Source organism: Colius striatus, chromosome 8 (genome assembly GCF_028858725.1).
Source record: "Colius striatus isolate bColStr4 chromosome 8, bColStr4.1.hap1, whole genome shotgun sequence".
NCBI classification, from domain to species: Eukaryota; Metazoa; Chordata; class Aves; order Coliiformes; family Coliidae; genus Colius; species Colius striatus.
Window position 1 is genome coordinate 19,898,437 of NC_084766.1, and position 22,670 is coordinate 19,921,106.

General features: G+C 41.0%; 1 protein-coding gene across 3 annotated transcripts in view; it reads right to left on the reverse strand.

Annotated features, from left to right (window-relative positions):
- The window catches only part of VSTM4 (V-set and transmembrane domain containing 4), a 37,973-nt gene extending 16,682 nt beyond the window's left edge, over positions 1–21,291 (reverse strand). For all 3 annotated transcript variants that reach the window (XR_009819185.1, XM_062001297.1, XM_062001298.1), the window contains exons 1-6: positions 21,140–21,291; positions 16,334–16,732; positions 9,328–9,396; positions 7,697–7,804; positions 4,036–4,069; positions 98–210 (exon numbers count right to left, since the gene is read on the reverse strand). Coding sequence is in view for 2 of the 3 variants with exons in the window: in XM_062001297.1 (XP_061857281.1) it covers positions 98–210; positions 4,036–4,069; positions 7,697–7,804; positions 9,328–9,396; positions 16,334–16,732; positions 21,140–21,194 (778 nt within the window). In the remaining variant the exon portion in view is untranslated. The remainder of the gene's footprint in view (positions 1–97; positions 211–4,035; positions 4,070–7,696; positions 7,805–9,327; positions 9,397–16,333; positions 16,733–21,139) is intronic.
- Between the last annotated feature and the right edge of the window lie 1,379 nt (positions 21,292–22,670).

The following is a 22,670-nucleotide window of genomic DNA, read 5'->3' on the forward strand; positions in this document are numbered from 1 at the left end:
TTCAAAGTCAGTCAGTGGCAGAATTCAGAAGTCCTGACATCCCACACTCTGCTGTTCCTCCATGATTGGAAATACCTCTGCATCTCTGTTTTCATACCTTTTGCTGGGATGGCTGGTGGCTGCTCAAATTTCTCTTTCTCTTTCTTTTTCTTCACCTTCTTGGGCTGTAAAGGGCACATGCTTGTTACACTGGTAACTGTCTCCCCAGAGCTGCAAATCAGAGGCCCATATGTGAGGGAAAAGTGAAGGCATTAGAGGGAAAAACAGTTTGTCCCAGTGAGTTCATGCAAACACATCATCTTCCACTTTTCAGAGTCCTTACAGAACAACTTGGATTTTCACCTGGGGAAATGTTGAAAAACCTCTTAAAGGGGTTAGAAATGCTTCAGGCCTTGCATTTTTTCAACTATACAGCCTGTCTGAGAAACTGTGGAGTCTATTCTGTCCTGGAGCAGAAAATGCATGGAAATTCTGTTCCATACACTCAGTCCAAAACATAGGTTCACTGCCAATGTTAGTTTTTTAAATGTTTAAAAGGTAAAATATTTTGAGGATGTATAAATAAATCACATCAATTATGTAAACTGAGTGTTGCATTAAAAAAAATATTCAAAGTCTGCTTGCAGTACTGTGAACCTATCCCACAACAACCATTTGTTTCTATATTAAAATTGAAACATGGAATCGTTTAAAATTAGCAGAAAATGAAACTGTCCTGCCTAGCTCCATTGTCCAAACACAGCAAACTGCAAAACACAAAGAACACAAAAAAAAGGACAAGAATGATTTTTTATCATGTTTTGGGTTTTAATAATCCAAGGTCATTAAGGCAGGTGTATCGTTTAAAGATACTACTATTCTCATATAGATACTTTAAGCACAATATATGAAAATGCTCAGTATCATTCATTGCTTTAGTTTCTATTCCTGCTTTGCCATGGAGAAAGTGAAGGTACAGAGAAATGTATTTGTGGCTTACGCTTTTCTTTTAAATACCAGGGCCACAAAGAGTTAATGAATTCTGGGAGTTAAAATAACTGTGCTTGCTGTCTTAGAACTGAGCTCCTCAAATCAAACAAGAAGGCTCAGAAAAGATGCCTTGGCTCCAGAACACTGCCTCTTTGTGAGCTTGTCTTGTTCTAAGTTTAAAAGGAAAGTTACTTTTTTATCTTCAGCTCCTCCTCCAACCTCCTGGCTTCTATTTCAACAGTGTCAAATCGTGCAGTTCTTGAAGGATCTAATGAGTTTTTTAGAGAGCAAGAAAAATACAAGAGTTAGGTAAAAAAAAAACTGTGTAAGGTGTCTAGTAATCATGGCACCAGGACAGCAGTTTCCCTGGAGGTCATGGCTGTCCCAAGAACTAGCAAACTGCTACCGTTTGGCTTTACTATTCTTTAATTAGAGTGAAGGATGTGTGACTTTTCCTGTTGTCATCTATTTCCTCTTGTCAAAAGTCTACAGAGGGATGACAAAATTTCACCTGAGTGAACTGGGAGCTGTTTTGATATTGTCCAAACAGGGGAATTGTGTGAAAAGGTGCCAGATACTTGGTTCTGGTTCTGTCTGGCAGAATTTGCTGCTATGACATTAGATTGTTGGAACTATGGAACCAAGGTGATGAGACAGACAGCTTTCTAAGGCGAACACTTTTTTCACCTCAAATTATTTGTTTCCAGAAGAGTAGTCACTGAAGGCCTGGACAATACAGGATAAAATAATTTTTTTAAAAAATAAATTTTAAAAAAATATCCTCTTTTATAGCTACACCCCCAGGGGATTTTTTCATCTGAAAACTGACAAAACATTCTAGTAACGAGGAAGATAATAAGAAGGAGAATATTTAAAGAAAACACCAGAATATGGAATTAGGTGGTTTGGAAAACCCAAAATAACTGTACTTTTTATTTAGGTATTTATTTTTAAAATGTGGGAAAGAAATGGGTTTTGGTTAACTCCATTTTTTCCTTAATTTGTTATTGGTCAAGTAGCAAACCAAAACCTAAACATTTGCTTTGTTCAACTCAGGAAATCTGGATTTAATTTTCTTTTCTACCAAGGCCATTTTGTGAAACCTGGAGTAAATCACTTAACCCTTTGTGCTTTACATTCCAATTAAATACACCATTACAATGTCAGGACGTGAAATATTTTAAGACGCTTAGGTATTACTGTGGTGGGAGTACAGACATTTCTAAGACACTGGACTGTTCATGTAATTTTGAAACTGGATTCTGCTCTGAGATTTGAAATATCACTGAGGGAGCTGGAGCTGAGACTCTCTAATCAAGGCTGGATTTTACACAACGTAGTCATTTTGACTGGCAGGAATCTCATGCAAATTAGTTCATCAGTTTGTCCTGATGGATAATTAGACACTGGGGTTTGGGTCTAATCAAATTAAGTTCCAAGACAAGGAATGCACAGGTGAAGAGAAATTAATTCAAAAGAATGGAAGGAAGGATAGAAAATAAGTGGTATGAAGTGTGACACATAACAAAAATTATTATACTGGTAACACTTTCATAGCTATTTAATTTTAAAGCCCTGAAGTCAGTGTACTTTAGACATACATTTGTTAGATTGGAGCTTTCTTTAGCATATCTCGTCACATGGAAACACACAAAAATGTATTTTCATCCATACAGAGTCATGCATTTCATTTGCTCCTAGAGATTCCATTCTACAGTGAAGAAATCATGTTGGCTTGATTCTCCTCTGATATTCAGTCTCTTGAGTTTAGTGTTTACAGTAGTAGCATCACCACATTGTCTGCTCCCAGAGAGGTAGATTCTGTAATATTAATCTTTTTATCTGACTGACATGCTCCATTTTTTCAGTCATGTTTTCAGTCAGGTCTCATTTTCCTCATCTTCTTGTGCTCTCTACTGCTTTGACTTCCTCTCCCTCCCCCTTCTTTTTTTGTTTTGTTTTTGTAATCCCAACTTTGTCCCAGCAGCTAACAAAGAAGCAGAGACAGAAAACATCCGTGGAAAAATGAAAATTGCTGAGCTATCTCCTAGTGTGGTGCAATGGCTGGTCAGGGTCACAGAACAAAAATCTGTCCATGAATAACATGAACATTTCAGTTTGTACTGGCCTCTCCTGAACTCTCTGTTGCTTTGTTCTGATTTCACGTACATCCAAGTGTTGGTTAAATTGAATGTAGGGATAATCCTAGGAGAATGAACTAAAAATGACACTATTTGAGGATCTAGGGTATGCTACACTTGGCATTGAATCTTGTAGTATCTTTAAAAGATACTCATAGTATCTAAAAAGTATTTATCACAGTATCTAAAAAGATAGCATGAGAAATAGTATCTGTGATGCCAAGTGATACTAGAATTAAACTACAAGGCTAAAACCACATGTTTTATGTCACTGAAATCTGAGAAGCAGCTGTTTTAAGTTGTTACAAGGCACCTCTCTTTAATCTTGTTTGTTTGTAAAATACTTCTGACATCTTTCTTTTTTACTGCAGTCACAGAAAAATTTATATCTCAGGAAAATCATGCAACAGAAATCAGTTTTATAGCACCACACAATCCAAACCTTTTGGCAGTCAGTGGTATTTAAAGGGACAGTAACTAATGACCGCAGCAGAAGTAGAATTTTTCCTATCAATTGGATTCTTCAGCTAGGAATGGACCGTGGGCCTTGAAAATCTGCTTTCGAGACCCATTCCCTATTCCTGAGTGTGGGAAACATTGTGGTTCATTCCACATACATGGATGGTTTAAGTCATTACCATCTGGGAAACTTGGGATGAAAGCCACATGGGATGAAAGTAGACTTTTCTAGAAAGTACTTCAGAGCTTCAGGAAGAGGCTTGTCATTGAAGCACCTACAGGACCTACAGCTAGCTAGCATGAGTATATCTCTCTTATGCAGAGCAGATCATGATTTGTGAACACAGGCTTCTTTGTCCTCCTGTAGGCATTTTGTAACACATTACTCATCTTCTTAAGCATACATAGCAAAACAAAAACAGAACTTGTGCCTTGGGTTATAGCAAAGAGAAGTGTAATCTCCTACCTGTTCTGGGGGCATTTCACCAGGTAATGCTTCACTGTTAAAGAAAAAATAAAAGAAAGAAAATGTGGCTTCACACCTACACAATTTATGAGTTACAAATGGGCACTGCTGAGATTGTAGAGTTGCCAGACTGTTACACTGGAAGAGCTAATCGTCACTATACATTACATTGTGCACTAAAATGTAGTCTGACTCAAAGACATAGCTAGGCTTGAGAGAGGGGAATGTATTAAACAACACTAAAAATCTGCTGTGGAAGTGCTGGGATACACACATTACAGTGGTCAGCCCAGCCAAAAGACAGCTTGCTAAGGAATAGCACAGCAGGCCAGTAATTTTACTTTGAAGACTTTTATTTCCCTTGTGGTGCCTCTATTTATTTCCAAAAGCCTGAAATAAACCATTCACCCACAGGAGCCACTGCTGTTTCTAATGTAAGCTAGATTGTAGCCTCAAGCATAAAACAATTGCCTCCTGGGATTGGATCAGAGGTCCAGTTTAGCCACTATCCTGCCTCTGACAGCTGTTTATGTGAGCTGTTTAAATCCTTCTACTTCATATTCCTTTGAACCAGTAGTCCAAAACAAGGCCAGCTCCTCACTCTGCAGCCTTTTAGGAGCCAGGGTTATTGGGATGCTCTTTTGTGGCTTGGTGGCTTCTGTGCTCTGCCTAAGCTGTGCCACATGCTGGGTGTGGGGACATACAGGCAGGAAGAGAGGCTCTGTCTCCTCTGGTCAAGCTAATGCCAACTTACTTCCCAGAAGGAGAAGAAGATACATCCTTTGGCCATGACATGAAGTTAAATACAACACAGACATCCCTCTCCTTTCATGTTCTCCTGTAACAAACAGGCATAGGCTTCTACCAGAACCAGAGGAGCTGCCAGCTGCAACCAGTGCTGCTTCCCACTGCATTCTATAGGTGCCCTGTGCCAGCCTCAGCTGCAGTGCCATCCAACCAAACCAAGGGAGCTCCTTTGGTGAGGATCTGGATTCAGTATTATCCTCCTCGTGTCAGAGGTGAGCCAAGATCTGTTCAGGTTTCACAGACAGTGGGATCATCTCCAGCTTCATCTACTGCAAATCCCAGCTTGCAGATTTGAGCTATTCTTTGTCTCAGGCTGGGCTGTTTTTGTAGAGAACTGGGCAGAGTTCTCCCTATGCTTACTTGAGTGTCTGCCTCCACTCCCTGTATGTGGCAGTGGGGTGGGGTATGGCATGTCATGTCATTCTCCTTGTGGTGCTAGGGCTGAGGAGCTGGGGGAGAAAGCTGGAGTGGTGGGAGAGAAGGGGTAGTTGGTGGTGGCTCTGTGACAGGAGTGGGGTAACTAGAGAGATTCAGGGAGAAGTTCTGATGGCAATTTGCACAGCAAGATGAGGTAAGAAGATAGTTGTGTTTGTCTTGGGCCCTTGACCTGTTTTCAAGTGGAAGAGCAGAATCAGATGACGCCACATCTGAGGAAGACAGTGTAGCAACCAATTCACTGAAAATGGGCAAAGCCCGTGCATGTAACCTGCCTGGAGGCTTGGAGTGATTCAGAGGGAGATTGATTTGCTGTCCCTCTCTTTTTTTTTAAGGAAGGATAGACTTCATGATTTCACTGCAGGCTCTTTTCACATGAGTACTAGCATCTGCCTACTCCAGCCCAGGATGGAGACAGGAAGTGTTGAGGATGGAGAGGAGGTAAGATAATGCTTTTTGAAGAGTGATGCATCATTATTAACAGTCCGAATGAGAGAGCACTGCTGTTGGCTCACAGGATGAGATCCTAACCCCTAGAAGGTAACTCTGGAGGGAGCTGAAGAGGTTTGAGGAAAGAGGGGGGCTGTTTTTCTCTCCATGCCCTTATGGCTGAGTGGAAACAGCTTCTCCCAGGGAACTACTGCTCCCTGGGGCTGAGGTTCTGAGCTGAGCTCGCTGCCATGGCCCAGAGGCTGTGGGAAGAAAAAGTTATATAGGGCTGATGGAGACTGTGTCTGTCACTGATACTTCTTCCACTACTGCTTCAGAAATTTTAATGCCCTGGCGCTTGACTGGATGCTAAGTCAATTGATGTGATTCTGGGAAAATACTCCAAGCAGGCAGTCCTAGCTTGAAGACTTGCTTGGGAATCTTATTCTTCTATACTGATTGCCTGTCTGCCAAGCTTTATTCTGTTATATTTCCATTGAATTCATAAGTTTAATGCTGTGAGTGTTTACTGGATAATGCTCAAAATCTAAATAAAAATTTGGTGAAGCCTGCAATTATTCAGATACTCGAGCAGTGAAGAAGGGATTTAGCAACTCAGAAGAAATTATTTTTTTCTATGTTATATACACTTATTCTATATCATATTCTACACTATCTCAATATTTAATGAGTGTTGGTTCAACTTACAGAGACCTTTTCTCCAAACTTCTTCTATGCTTACACCAGTGTAAATCAACAAAAACAGAAGCAAAATCTAGCCCCATGTCTGCTCAAGAAAAAACAGGATACATCAGCGTGTGTAGTGCTTGTGGCTTCAGGATGACTCGCCATGACCCATACACTTAAGTATGGGTACTCCCTTGGCACAAAACCTTTGTGATTGCTTAACAAGGCAGGAAGAATAACAGTCTTGCTCCTTCCTCTTAGCAAGCAGAGCTGTTGGGTTCAGCTAGAATCAGAGTCAATCCACTGAGAGCACTACCGGGAAGACAGAGACACGGCCTGAAATGTGCTTGTGGTCAGGCAAGGACTTTTGTATAGGTCTATTTTTGGTTTACATGTCTTCTCCCTTGTGTATCTGAGTCATTCATTCATGCTGTGTGCATAGTGCTGAAGAGGCAAAAGTCACAATTCTCTCCTGTCATCAACAGGACAAATCACTAACCAAACTTTTTTGAAACCTTCATACTTAGTCCTTACACTCTTTCCTAACATGGTGGCCACTAAGCATGCTAGCATCTCATCCTCACAGGTTGTACAGTGTCTCCAAACAAACCATTCTGAAACCCAAACGAAGGCAGAGCCTGCACTGGCTACTCCACAGACCTGAAATAGCATTTTGGATTACAAAAGGGTTGCTTTCATGTAGTATAACCACTTTGAGAAAATCTTTCTGAGGAAGAGAAGAACAAAACAGTAATACTTGATCTTGAAAGATTATTATGAAAAGGCAGATCTGAAGGATAAAATGATATGTTAATTTCAAAGAGTGCTACAAATGAGAGAGTGCAGATTACAACCACCATTCTCACAAGAATATTGATAGCTAGTCAGGAAGGGAAAAGAAAACAGAACAGAATAAGACTGCATTGAAATTCCTCTAAATGTCTGCAGAAATGTCACTAGTGAAATGTTAGCTAAGTTTCTTTGGAATGCAATTTAATGTTACAGTACTTGGTCACCTTTGGAGGTTGTAGGAACTTCTTTCAATTTATGTTTAAGCAAAGCTGAAAGATTTTGAAAACACCAAAGCAAACTTGAAGGGAAATAGCTATTCAAAGGGAGCAAAATGCCTCAGTTCTAGTTTTGTTGGCAGAAAAGCTTTTTTCTACCAATATTTTTGCTTGTTTGTTTTTATTAAAATCAAGGCAAGGAGATATTTCTCTTTCCTGCTTTTCCTGAGGTCTCCTTCTCACCTCCCCCTCTTTGGTAAGGGCTTTGCAGGCAGCAGGAATGACATTCCACTCACCTGTAGATCTCCTCTTTTTCAGAAGTGACTTACAGAGAATGACAAGTGTAAAAAGGAGGACGCTGATGATTCCTATTGAACACACGAACACTGCATACATATACAGATCTGAAAGCCAAGCACAGATGATGGTCAGTGTTGCAGCTGTAACGCTTTGTGCTTACAGGATAGAAAAAAGTGATAAGATCTAAAAAGATCCCAGGCCAAAATTTTTAGGTTAACAGTTCAGAGTAATTCAACCCTCTTGAAATATTCATATAGTATCTTGCTCGGTTTAAAATTTGGTTCAGGTCTCCATAAGTGCAAACAGGTGTAACTACACCTAAGAAGACTTACATTCAGGAGGGAGGAAAGGGTTAGTTTGTGGTTTTTCATTTTCTTCTTTTCTTTTTGCAGCAACCAAAAACCAAAATAACTTCAGTTGGTTTATTTTCCAGTTTAAACAGCTGTACTTTTATTTTTCTTTGAAACAATCTCTCTCCTAAAAAGCCTCCAAATCAAAACAGGGAAAAAAAAAAAGAAAAATCAACACAAAAAAGAAAAGTGCCAGTGGGGAGAGTGCTGAGTGGTTGAGGAAGAAGGAAGAAAGTCTGTGACTGCTTCTTCTGGTGACAGTGCTGGCTTTCAATATTCATGATGGATTTTTTGTTTGTTTGAGTTTTTTTCCATTCTCCAGCCTAAGTCTCCCTTTATGACTCTCATTCAGGTGCCATAACAGTGGAGCTGACATGAGTTGTACCATTGCAGATCAAGACAGAATATTTTTTTCTGAAGGAAAAGAAATCTTTAATGACTTATTTCTCCTTTTACTACAACTCTATTTAGAGTACTTTAAGGATGCTCTACCCATTAATATCCAGAAGTATCTTTAGGTGGATATTTTGGCTTCTTTCCTGCTTCACAGAGAGGAAATTAAGCCTCAGAGGTCAAGTATTCTTGTAGAAAATAGCGTTGCTGGACCTAGACCCCTGACCTGCAGTTCTCTGCTTCATTCCCCTTACACAGTACAACAATATAGTTTGTAAGCTGTGGTTTAAACAGCAAGGCTCTCCACAGAATCAAGGCCATCCTGCAAGCAGCCTTCCTGCCTGGCAGGCAGCAGCAGCTGCAAATGCTATGCTGGTTCTTCACTGGCACTTTGCATTGGGGTGGGAGGAGGGAATCCCAACTGCCTGTACATTCTGGATTCCAGTCTCCTCAAAGAGCTGCCCACTAACCTACAGATAAAAAACTGATTACCTTGAAAATCAAGGGAGCTTTAAGTTGCTCTTGCAGTGCAGAGCATGTTCAGTGAGCAGTTTCTAAGGCTAGTGGGAGTGCAGAGTGCTTGGTGCCTCTTCAGACATGCTCAGCACCTTCCTGGATAAGGGGCTGCATTTGCATTGTGTGATGAGCCAAGCATAGGTTATTTTCCCATTGACCATAACAAACAGATGAGAAATTCAAGCTGGAGCTTTCCATTCTCTTTTCCCCAGCACACCTTGTACTCTGGGGGATGGTTTCTCAGGGAAGGCCTGAGTTTGCACACGAACTACAAAAATTCATCCAGATTAGGGCACTTTAGTTGTTCTGTAGCACTGGACTAAATAAACATCTTGTATAGAACCAGTAGCAGTTAGATGTATCTTTACCTTCAAAAAACTTCCAAGTTTCATGGGTTTTCTTAAAAGTGGGATCATCAGAAGATTTTGATGAAATCACTGAAAAAAAAACAAAGATGAAATGATAAGAAGTGAAAATGTATAGCATAAAAAGTTGAGACCTCCTGAAGTATAGTTCTGCCTTAGACTTCAGTGCACCAAGATCTTGCTTCATCTCACAAGATAATTACCTTTCAATGAAACACTTCAGTTATAAAACAGTATTACAAAAATGTCTTACAGCAAATCTTATCTGGATTGGTATCCTCCAGAAGTGCTATATGGCTTGAGAATGCATCCCTATTGTCATCTTATTCTGGTAAGATGCAATGTGCAGCACGTGTGGCACTTCAATTGAAAGTTAAATGAGGTGAAGAACCTAGGCCTTAGAAAAGGGTGGCCATGTGCTTGTAAGGTCTGTAATGGCTTTGTGGTGGTCTGAGTGTCCCAGGAAAAAAAAAAGCTGCTGTTAATGCTGTATGTAGCTGGTTTTTCTCCAACTCTGTGTTCTCAGTTACCCAGGACTTACACCTTTAGGGCTGCATTTCTGTCCCAAAACAGGCTACTTCTGAGAGGGAAGGTGAACAACTTTTGCTTAAGAGATGAGAATTTATTTTCCCAATTTATTAAACTGGAAGAGCAGTCGCTTTACTGATGGACACAGCTCTGAAGGTGTCCTGAGAACTGACTTGGAGACAGCCACATTAGACACATCTTGTTTTTAAAAAACAAGAACGTCGTTCTTGCAATGCTTGGCACTGAAGTTAGCTCTGCCAACACGATAGTGTTGCCTTAGATTAAGCACTGACTCTGTAGGCCCCTGTTTTTGTCTAACTTGCATTCCTTCTAAAAATCTTGTAGACGTCCCTTGGCAGACTGAACTATCAGTTCCTACAACAGCACCCAAATAACACATTGAGCTTGTGAGTTATTTTCCCTCTTACTTCCCTCAAAAGTTTTCTCCTATGCTCTGCCTTTTGAAGATATATGGATATGATACCTGCCTATATGAAAAAAAAACAAACCATCCAGGCATTCATGGACTTTCTGAAGCATGTCCAAACACATCAGAAATTGCATGTCTAAGCTGGAAAGCAGAATGCATTTGCTTACCCTCAGTATCTTGGCTTGGATGTGGGAACAGATTAGGCTGAACTTCTTAACTAATGTGAACTTCTCTGACACTGCTGTACCAATGGCCATTGACTGCTGAGTGCTGTAGCAGCTTAAGTTCTCAGATAGCATAATTTCCTTGCTTATGGGTGGGACTTTTTTCCTTTGAAGAAAGACTGCACGACCACAGGCTGTACCAGCTCACCTTTATAGCCTAGAAAAGGGGCTGACTGAATGACTATGTTCCAACTCAAGAGGAAAGATAGCTGCAGAGTTTGCATGGTATAGTCCTGTTTCAGAAGGAGGAGCAGACTATAGAGCTCTGGGGAAATGTATGAATGTCAGTATCATAACAGCTGTACAACTTAGCACTAGAAATCAAATGCTCTGACTGATGGATTGCTATTCAAAACCCTCTGTTCTCCTCAGCCAGACTGTTTATGCATGATGATTTTTTGGATAACGTAAGATTAGATTATGTCATTTATGTTAATCCATTCTTTTCTTTCTGCTAGCAGAAAAGGTACAAAGGTACAGGAAGCTCATGATGTCCTCCAGATTGCTAATGACATCTGAACCTCCAAGAGAGATTAATATGGCAAATTATTAAAGAACAAGTATCTTACTGGAAAGCAAATTCATTAAGGAGTATCCTGTAGGGTTGTGAGGTGTGGGGCTAACTCAATGGACACAGACCTGCTTTCAGAACTAATTCAATCTTCCGTTTATTTGTGATGGGAAGGTTATCCTGAGTATTTTAACAAATCTACTCATTTGTCACAAGAAAACATCACAGATAGATTTTGGCAAGTATTTTAGAATATCTCCTCTGAAAAACAAAAAAGGGCTTTTGTTCATTTTTGAGGGGAAAAAAAAAATCTTGCATTCCTGTGTCATTTTTACTGTTAGAAAACACCACATGCCACTAATACTTAATAGAACTCATTCTATTCTATGGGAAACTCTGACACAAACTTCCCAACAAAACAGATTGTTACAATCATCTCTACTTGTTTGTGTTGTCCATGCCAACAGTATTACAGTTGGACTGCCTAATTCTCTACATTTGTCCTCCTACATTCAGTCCATTTGTAACATACAACAGGTAACCATGTGTAACATGCATTGCTCTTCTTAATAGTTGTGTAGTACCTCGCATAGCAGGCTTCAGGGTTTACCCAGATGTAAGTGATGGCTTAGAGGGGCTACATATTGTTCTGAGAACCATCATTCTGATGGGTTTTTTTCCTCAAATAAACTGTTTTCTGGTGTATTCTGTACTACAATGAAGATAGCTAACTTGGTTTTTGGCTGACATTGATCATACAAGCCCAGGAAAAGAACACGTACCTTTGACAAGATAAGGGAAAGGGGAAAAGGTTCACCTTAGCTTAGAGGGAAAACATTGCATGTCTGCAGTAGCAGATGCTTCTTGGCAACATAAGGACATGGATTTCTTTTGGTTTGATTACCAAGATTAACAGTAGCCCTTTTATAAATCATATTTGATGTCTTCTGTTCACTACACCTAAAGAGGCAAACTGTAATAGGTCACATTTTCGCTGCACCTTCTGAAAAGACTACAAAGTTGCTGTAGTTGACACGAGTCCATCATCTTCATCAGATGAGGCTCCTTTTCTGAAGAAATGTAACCTGTCCCTAAAGAAGAAGCCAGATATGAGCTAAATTTTTAACTCACATCATTACACATCAAGGAACTATAGCTTGGAACTTTGTTGTTTTTCCACAACTCAGATAAGTGTATCTGTATAAATTTATGTGTTACATAAAAATGCATTTGCAACTTCTTAATTGATTACACAAATTCATACCTGCAAACTTGCTAGGAAATCACAAAATCTGAATAAAAAGTAAAAGTAGTAGACACTACAGACCCAGCCATAATCTGCTACAGTCTTTTGCTTTGAATAGTTCTATGCTTGGTGGCTGACCAAGGCTATGTACTGAACTGCTCCGGGTATTTTTCTGCCTCAAGGGCAAGTCAGATTTTGATGTAGTAGAATGATCCTTTTCCATTCCCTCTGGAAATTTGTCTTACACAGTGACGTCCTTTTCCTGTATGAACAGAAAAAGGGACCTAAAGGCCACTTCTGTAATCAGTTGATGTGTGATATATGAAAAGTGCCCAGTACTTTGGGCATAACTGCAGACATATTAACTGGAACAAATGTTAGACAAGACAGCAACTGTATTGTGTTGGAACATTGTTACCATATTTGATAAAGCACAAGCAGTACAATTTAAGTATCCAACTGTTCCATGCAATCTGTATTACTCCTTTTGTTGCATTCTGGATTTAACTGTAACATAAGTAAATCCCTTTGCAATAAAAAGTGTAAGTGTTCATAATATAAATTACAAAATGTATTTGGAAAAAATATTCTTGAAATGCACAATTTCAAAATACCTTTGGGGAAACTGGAGACGTTATCACCACTCTGAAGTAAGTTGCCTTCCCTCTCATTTGTAGCATGTCCTGTACACTCACAGTGCATTAATTGAATGCTAGCTAAGGCAGTACTTTGTTTCCAGAAAAGAGGCTTTTACAAGTAAAACAAATTCTATGGCATTTAAAGATATGCCACTTTTCAGATGTCTTTTAGTATCTTTAATCTGGATATAGAATTGAAATAAATAGTTTTTTGGTGGGCTGGGGCAATGATGATGTCTACATCAAATCCCCACAGGGCGTACTGTGGGTATGTTTAGTCTACAGGTGGGCCTGCCTTCCTCCCTTGTCTCTGGTTTCCTGCTCTGCTTTGGGTTACATTTGATGCAGAGAGAAGCAATACAGACAGCGTGAGAAAGATGAAGTCACGAGTCTCAGTTCCCAATCCTGATTATACATTCATAAATCACACTAAAAATCAAGGCAAAAAATAGTACTTAAGAGCTGAATAGAAGAGTTACAGTTTTCCTTCTTTGCAATAACGAAGTTGATCTGAAGTCCACGCTTTAGCTAGGAAGAGCAATGAGAGGTTTCTGTGTTATGGTTAGCTTGAGCAGCTATGAAAGATGCAGAGTGAGTTTTTATGTCAAGTGGTATGACAGTAGGTCTAACAATATTTCATAGTGCTTTTTTTCTGCTGCCATTTAGCTGGAACATGTCATTCCCCTTCCAAGCACTCCTGACAAATCCACGTTTCACTATGGGCATTTAAGAAATTCAGTCATTCACTGAATGAGAAAACACTCTTTCAGCTGCTGACACATTCACAAGACACACAGATGGTGGCACTTAGGGGCATGGTTTAGTGGTGGAAGTGGCAGTTCTGGGTTAACAGTTGGACTCAAAGGTCTTTTCCAACCAAAACAATTCTATGACCTTTAAGACTGTTACTAAAATCATGCAGACTAGTTGATGGTGTGATCACGTAGGCTTTGATTTCTTTAGGATACCAGGTTATGGGTTACAGATGACATTTGACTTCAGGATTATATTTCTGACCCATGGTACTGATTGCTCTCGTGATTTGTATGTAGGGGTCTAATGAAATCCAAAGTTTTCCTTTAAGTGCAGGTTCTGTGCTTTTCTGTGCACAAGAAATGTGATTAGCGTACAAAGCTGGGGTCTGAGTTTTGGAGGGGTGAGCAATTCTATATTGGAGATAGGTGAGGGTTCCTGTGTTGGCTTGGGTTCTGCTCTGTCATTATTTATATTTCTGACTCTTTACAACCAGGAAGCAGAGGAAACCTCACATTAATTATGAAATTTGCATGCTCAATAAGACCAAAGAGTCTAGACTAGGATTTTCTTGCTTGTTTAAAATTGATCCATGGTCTTAGCTATTAATCCAAACAGAACTTCAGCTTTGGATCGTGTCTTTCATCATTGCTAGTAATAATCAGCTAATTCCATTATGCTAATGCCATGTTAATTTCTCAAGGATTTAAACATTACTGGACAATATGAAACTGCTCTTATCTCTTGTTATACTGCATTTTTCCAATCTTTTTTCTCAAACTACTGGTAGATCAAAGTGAAAGCTTGTGATACCTGTGAGATCATATAGTTAAAGATTATTTTTTTACTGTCATATTTCTCTCTCTGATGTATTTAAAATCTAAAAGTAATATAGAAACCTGAATGACACCAATGAAGCCGGCATTGAGGGAATGTGCTCTAGTTTAAGACTACATAAACATGTTCAAATCCATTTAAAAAGGTCTGTAACAAGTGGCATCCCCTCACACCAAAATTGATTTCAAAGGAGGGACAGGATTCACCAAAACATAAGCAATGGCCCTTGTGGCCAAGAAAGGCAAAGGCGTCCTGGGATGTATTAGAATGGCTGTGAGCAGTAGGTCAAGAGAGGTTCACCTCCCCCTCTACTCAGCCCTAATGACACCACATCTGGAATATTGTATCCAGTTCTGTTTCAGGACAGGAAGCTGCTGGAGAGAGTTCAGAGCAGGGCCACAAAGATGATTAAGGAAGTGGAGCATCTCCCTTATGATGAAAGGTTGAGGGAGCTGGGGCTCTTCAGCTTGGAGGAGGCAGAGGGGTGACCTCATTAGTGTTTACAAATATGTAAAGGGTGGGTGTCAGGAGGATGGAGCCAGGCTGTTCTCAGTGATGTACAATGACACAGGGTAAAGGGGCTGGAACATAAGAGGTTCAAAAAAAACATAAGGAAAAACTTCTTCACTGTGAGAGTGACTGGAACGGACTGCCTAGATGGGTTGTGGAGTCTACTTCTCTGAAGACATTCAAAACCCAGCTGGACAAGTTCCTGTGTCACCTACTCTAGGTGGTCGTGCTCTGGCAGGGGTATTGGACTGGACGATCTTCCAAGGTCCCTTCCAGCCCTTAAGATTCTGTGATTCTGAGATAAGGTAGATAAGTGTGATTAGGGTTTCCCAGCTACAGGAAAAACCTTTGAGGTCTAAGCATAAATTCAGCACGAACAAGAATGGCAGAAACTTGATAAAGTACAGTTTCCTCCAGCAAGTTTTATCTGTGATTGCTGTCTGAGCCTCTTGAATTTCCAGACTCACAGACCAAACAGTCACCCTTGATTTTTCACATTATCTTTAGAGTTGGCTCTGTGGGAAATCAACTTTTCTGTTTATCAAGCCACACGTTGTTTTGTCAGCTGATGCTAATGGCACAACTGCTCAGCTCAACCACCTCTTCAAAGGAGTAGGTTCTCTAAATCCAGTTTCACCCGTCTCTGAAAGTGTGAGCATGGTGGTGGTACACTTGAGCTGACTCATCCCAGAGAGAAGGCTCATTTCCAACTTCATTCAAAACCCTCACTTGTTGCTGGTTATTTCTTTATCTGAAGTTCACTACCAGCAGGATGGTCACTGTTTTTCTAGCTCTGCTTCCTGGCTACAAGTGACATAAACAAAAGCACAGAAGTGATGCTAGAAATGATACTTACCAACTGCTGCTAGACTAGAACTAAAAGCAATGAAAACACTGAGAGAAAACATAGATCTAAAATATAATGCTTCTATTTCTGGCTGACCCATTGGATATTCTTCAGCAAATAAGTTCTCCCTGTTTCTGTCTCTTTGTACTTAAATAATAATGGCATTTGTTTATTCCCACTAGCAAAGTTGTAGACCTGTAGCTGAATGTAAAGGAGTTTTAATTGCTAACATTCTGGTGAAAGACAAAATAAATAGGCTATCTTCTACAAACCTTCAGTCTTCTCACTTGCCTACATTTTATTATGGGCCTAACAATGTTACACTTGTAACGTATAAGTAGAGAAGTTGAATATTAGGTTTTCTTCTCATATCCACAAATAACATCTAAAATAACTTCAAACGTCTTATTTTTGAACTTGCAAGAAAAGGAAAAAGAGATCATGGAACTAGAAAGATGCTAAAATTGAAATTAGTAGTTCCCCACCTCTTATTTCAGTAGCTGCTGTGCCATTTGACCATGCTGTCCACTTATTCCTATGTTTGCCAATTTCCTGGACTTTGCATATATAATGTCCTTGATCTGTTTGCTGGAGGCTTAGAATAAGAAATTTGTACATAGTTCCATTTTTCTCTTTAAGAAGATGAAGTCTTTGCTTATGGTAATGATGAGTATAATTTCCATAATACTGGACAGACCCAAACTTTGTCATTTTGATCATCAGATACTCCTGGGTAGGTGATGCAGCGAAGACCCACCGTACAGCCAGCAAATTGTCTGTCTTTCTCTTTTGAGAAATGTGGCAGTAAAGGGTAGCATTATCACCCTGAAAGTATTGCACTGTTGGTCCTGGAGCGACTGTCACATTTAAAGCCTTGCAAACATCTGCAAAAGAAAGAAAAGATCATAAGAATTCTCCATACGGACACAACAGCACCATAACCTTTCCCAGCATGTAAGTAGAAAGAAGCTCTCCGATATCCTGTGCAATAGTCATGGTACTCCCATGATTTGACAGGGATACACACTGCCTGGTACATCCCAGAATTATGTTGCTCTTTTTCATGGTATTTTCACACATGATTATGTGTCAGTTTATAATTAAATAACATCCTTGGGCATTTATCCTTCTTTGTCATTTGTGATTCAGTTTCTAGTGTATCAAAGAAATTCTCACAAGTCTCCAAGTATGTGACTTTGCTTCACTAAGTTCTGCTCCACTTTTGTAACTTGCTCCTCAGCTTTTCCTTTAAGCAAACCCAGTCTTATGACAACTTGACACAGACAGATAATTTCAACATGCATACTTCTTTCTACTTCTTTTAGACGTCAACCTTACATGATACCAAACCTACATGATACCATTCCGCATGATCAGTGAAAGACTGCTGAGCTCTCTACATACCCATAACCAGCTCCTCACTTTAAAGTTCCCCATGTCTTCTGCTTTAAGTAATATTCTCTTTGTCATAATCAAATGGTCATCTCAAGCCTGGATTAAATCTGTCTGGTTAGTTCTTCTGACTACGAATTTATTTTAATCTGATATAATTTGCATGACAAAATTTGACATGAGATTATATTGGGACAAATGATTATTCCATTGTTCTATTCATTTCTGACTATTGTTTTTCTGTTCTTTATCATGACCAGCTGTTTGTCTCTGCTTTAGTTCTAACTACTGTCTAACTACAGTATAGATGAAGACTGAAAGAAGTCCATAGCAGCTCATTAGAGGAAGATTTTTCTTTCCTGACCTGATTTATGCTGAATTGATTTTCTGAGGCATGGGAATCAACATTCATTTTGTTTCCTTCTTGTTTTCCTACATTAAGACTATTCTTAGTCGTGCCAGAGACTGATCTATTTTTAACCAATGGTATATCGTGGTAATATGTTCCCTAAATGACTTGTAATGTGTAACCTACTGGTCTGACAGCATCCACTAGAGAAGGAACTGTATATCAACAGTGAGCAAGCACTGCTTACAATGCATTCTGCAAGGCATGAAATGTTATCTAAAATCTGAATGTTGAGCTTCCTGTTATGTGAATATACTGTACTCAAATACTAATGAGAATTGCAACTCTGGGAGAATGATTTTTTCACTTCTGGACACTTTTCCAGCACATCAGCTAGGAACATTTTAACAAAGAGAATGAGCATTTGGCAGACTCTTGTCTGACATCAGCTTCTGAAACACAAACATGTATTTATCTTCAAAATTAGCAAGTAAAGTATTTCCATTCTATTTCTGAAGGAGTAATGGAGGCAAAAGACACTGTTTTTACAGTCCCAGTGAAGCCATGAGATAGATGGTGAATTTTATCACCTTCTTCAAGTAAATACACTAAATTAAAGAAGTTATATTGCAGCTGAAAATTAATAGTATAATAATTATTTTGGGCCATTTCAACAGAAAGCTCTGTTGAATTATGTCTTTTTTCCCCAAGTAAACATTATATTTTCTTTGTGAAGAAGAAAATAAGTTGTATAACAAAAGTAGGTTTAAAAATTTTCTTTAAGAAACAACAGCTAAGCACAGCCTTGATTGTTGATATAATTTTCTGTGCATGATGTTTGTGTGTGTAATTCATGTAAGTGCCAAAGCAAGAGATTATTTTGGATCGTAGAAAGCACACAACTAGAACAAGATGTTAAATTTTAAAATTAAGGCTGAATAACACCAAAAGCTTTCCAGGAATTAAACTTTATTATTTGCTGGAGTTAGCTGACCTTGGTGCTCTACAGGCTGATGTGAAGATAAGATGGCTGCCTCTGCCATCAAAGGTTAAATTTTGAAGGTTGTGCTTCTCAGTAAATAAAGTTTAAGAATTTCAGCACTTTTGGTGATTCTAATAATTACTTAGGCTATAAATGTTTAATAAATCATTTATAAAAATGTGGTTTGGTAAATGAAAACCTCTACATTTTTCTACTGAAATTATGAACACCATGAAAACTCCAAAGAAAAACAATTATGTCATTTTCCTGACATGTGAACTTCCTGTTTGAAGCTGGCTAGGATTAATTGTGGAATAGAGTCACAAAAGAAAAGGCAAAAGAATCATTGCTTTATTCAAAACTAGGTGGAACACAGTGCCAAAAAGTACCCAAGAGAAAATACAGAGAACTCAGATATGGTGATGATGGAAGCCTCTGCAAGAAGATAAAGAAGCATTGTATGTGGAGTCTCTGATCTCTTTCTGTCTGTTTACACCCATATAAACATTGCTATTTTATAGCCAAGGCTCATACTTTTCCTCTGGGGACATGCATTTTTGTAAGGAAATATCAAATTTTGTAACCTTTGTGTTGTCTGATCAGTGGGAACCTGTCTTACTTTCATGGCTCCTATCTGTATGATTATATAAGAGTTTTGGAAATTTCGTGATGCTTTTTCTATCACCTGATCTTACATTGAACAGAGTCGGGTAATGCTTTATATAAAACAAACAAACAAAAGTGTCCATTTAATGTTATCCTCCCACTGCCATTGCAGTAGGAACAGTGGTGGATTTTGGAGGAAAGAGGTCATTTACCTCTTAAGTGAAAAGTAAAAAACCTCATTCAGGGTTCCCAGTCACCAGTGGAAATGTTCCTCCTGTCTTTAGCAGGCACTGGATTCACCCCAACATCAGGTTTACCCTTGTAATGGGCTTCTTGCCAAGGCAGGAGATTCCTCCACAACTTGTATGTCAACAGAGCACTGAACTTCTAGACTTCAGATTGATGCTTCAAGTGAGGAATCACTGTTTTTCTTCTCCTGCTGAGGTGCAGCTCTTGTAGCAGCCCAGGTGGAGCTCACCACAAGAGTCTTAGTCTTGCTTTCTGCTTTATAGAAAAAGTGAGGAGAGCGAGTCAAAGACTTGAGGATTCTCCTGCAGTGTGCTTAATCATTAAATGCCTCTCTGCTATTTCCAACCAGATCACTTAGTTGCCCACATCCCTATGTTTTAGCTCTTTGTTTCTTTGGTACCCTCCACCTGCATGTCTCACTGGCCTGTTAGGAGTCAAGGAAGGTTACTGCTGACTGAACTCTGCTTTGAAGAATCCTAAACTAAAATTTCTGCTTACACCAGTTCAGTTCCAAGTATTAGCTGTTAGCTAAGGGGCTAGAGAGACTACACCAGAGTAGCTACCTTCTGGTCTCAAACTTGCATGACCAGAAGCATATGGGATGGCTTTTATGTGTTGTAGTTTGTTCTGAGAAACAATGTTACTGTCAAAGCCTGCTTTATTTTGACTTCTCTACAATTATAAAGTAAGAATAGCAGATGAGCTAGAAAGAAGCAGGGCGCTTTCTTTAAATGAAAATAATTAGGAGCTGGCTAGCAAGAGCACCAAAAGCAACCAGCTGTTTTTACTTGAACAGATCTGTCTGCAAGTTTCACAAGCCAGGCACTCCTTCTCAAAGAGCTTTTGCATTGACTAGAAATGGACTTGAACCAAATCCCTGCCTCCACCATCTCCTGCCCTTTTGGGTTGAACATTCAAATTCAACTCTATAATTAGAAGGAGCAGGGCTTCCCCACCTCTCTAGTCCTCCCTGCACCATGAAGTTCAAATCCGTTGACTGTGCCCATTTTGCAGCTTTAGGACACGACGCTGGCCAATGCACCTTTGATTTAGAGTACAAAGGTCTTCAATGAAAGAGGTTCCGTTTCCACCGAATGCCTGTGGGATGGAGACACCTGTACAAACACCAATGCCCGATCCCCCTTTCCCGGAGCTCTGCCTGCAGTTACACGGTGCAGCTCCACGCCGTCCCGCCTGGCAGAGACGGTGGCGGCGGACGCATTGTCATAAACTTCTGCGTGGGAAGGGCTTTCTTTCAAGGCAGTTGTGGATCAGATGGCGGTGCAGAAACGCTGCTGCCGGGAGCCCGGAGAGGCGGCAGCAGAGAGGGGTGCGGGGGGCGGCGGGGAAGGGCCCGGCGGCACCGGGGGGCGAGGGGCGGCGGTCCCCGCCTCTCGCTAAGCCCGGGGCCCGAGCCATGGGCGCCGCCGACCCTGCTCCGCGGTGCGAAGGGGCAGCGGCAGCCCGAGGTGGAGCCTGGGCTCCTGCAGGCGGCCGCGGGGGCTGCCGCTGCCCCTGTCCCAGCCCGCCCCTGTCCCAGCCCGCCCGCGGGGGCTGCCGCTGCCCCTGTCCCAGCCCGCCCGCGAGGGCTGCCGCTGCCCCTGTCCCAGCCCGCCCGCGGGGGCTGCCGCTGCCCCTGTCCCAGCCCGCCCGCGGGGGCTGCCGCAGCCGGTCCCGCCCCTGGGGCCGCTGCGCGCCCGCCGCGCCGCTTACCTGGGGCCGGGGCGGTGGCCAGTAGCGCGGCCAGCGCCGTGGCCAGGAGGTGCATGGCCCGCGGGGCGCCGAGTCCCGTCCCTTCGCTCTCTGACGAGCTGCCACCCTCGTCTCCTCCCCGGCCTCTCGCCTCCTCCTCGCTCGGTCCTCGCTTCGCCCCTTGCCTTTCTTCTCCTCCCCTTTCTCCTCCTTTTTTTTCCGCTTTCTTCCTTCCCTCCCTACTTCTCTGCGCTTCCCACCGTCCTGCCCCCTATTCAGCTCTCCTCCTCTTTTTCTCGCCTTCTTTCTCTGTTTTTCCCCACCGAGCTGAGGCCTGTGGGGTGGCTCTAGTGCTAGATAAGGCTGCTGCGTCTGCAATGTCTGTGATCCTGCCCAAAGGACCATCTGTGGATGGCAAGTGGGAAGCTGGAAGCTCCCCTGTCTGAGCACAGCCACCTGTGGAGTAGGGGGATGGGAAGGCTGTCATATGCATCCTCTTGGCTTCCCTGGACATGTTTGAAATTTTGCAGGCTCTCATTGCCCATTCTCCTTATCCCACTCCTTAAATGCAACAAGACTCGTTTCCATGCAGTTCCAGTTGATGACTGTCTCCCTTTTGATGGCCTGTGTTGGTGGCAGCCAGGGTACAAGGAGGTCTGGCAGGAGTGGCCCTTAAAGAGGCAAAGGGATGGATGCTCTAGGCTGTTTGCACACCTATGCTAGGGCATTACACTCAGGGCTTTGATGCTGGGAGGATTTTGCCCTCTGTTGTGGCAGCACAACTACTAACCACTGACATTCACTCTCTAAAAAAGTCCTAAATTAATTGGTAAAGCAGCATAAGGTGCATCACCCCAAGGTTACACTGCTTGTTTTGACAAACAGATAGTATAGTATAGTAACTTCTAGGGCAGAAAGGACAAGGGAAAGTGGCACCTGGCAGTCTGTTCCTGTCCCTTTGCTCATTTGAAAGTGTTTATCATTTGAAAGCCCATAAATATCCAGATATGTGGGCTTAACCCTTCTGTCAGCAGGTATGATGGGTTATGCCTGATTTTAATATTCACGCGTGAAGTGTGGATGATACAAACACTTTTACATTCCTGCTCCCTTACACAGGCAATTAGTACTGATTTAGCTACTCCACCCCTCCCCTAGTAATCACTTAGGCAAGATAATACATGTCTGCTTTTAAGTGTCACAGAAAATTTAGTATGTGCTTCATCTGATCCTTATGAGACCGAACACTGCCTTTAATATTGTGTCACAGGGACAGACTTTTCTGGCCAAACAGCAAACGCTCCTGCCAAGAGAATTACAGGTCTGGATTATAGGCAGAACAACCAGCAGACCTGAGGAAACTGAGTTGTTGAAGGTTGTACTGCCTGGGGGCTAATTAAGATTTGTAGATTCGAGTCTGCTCTTTTAACATAGCAAAAGAGATAAACCAATTCAAAAAAGAAAACAGACAATTTCATAAAGAAATATACCAGTAATTATTTAACTTGATCCTGATGGAAGCTCCATCTCAGAAAGTCCCTGGTGTGCTGAT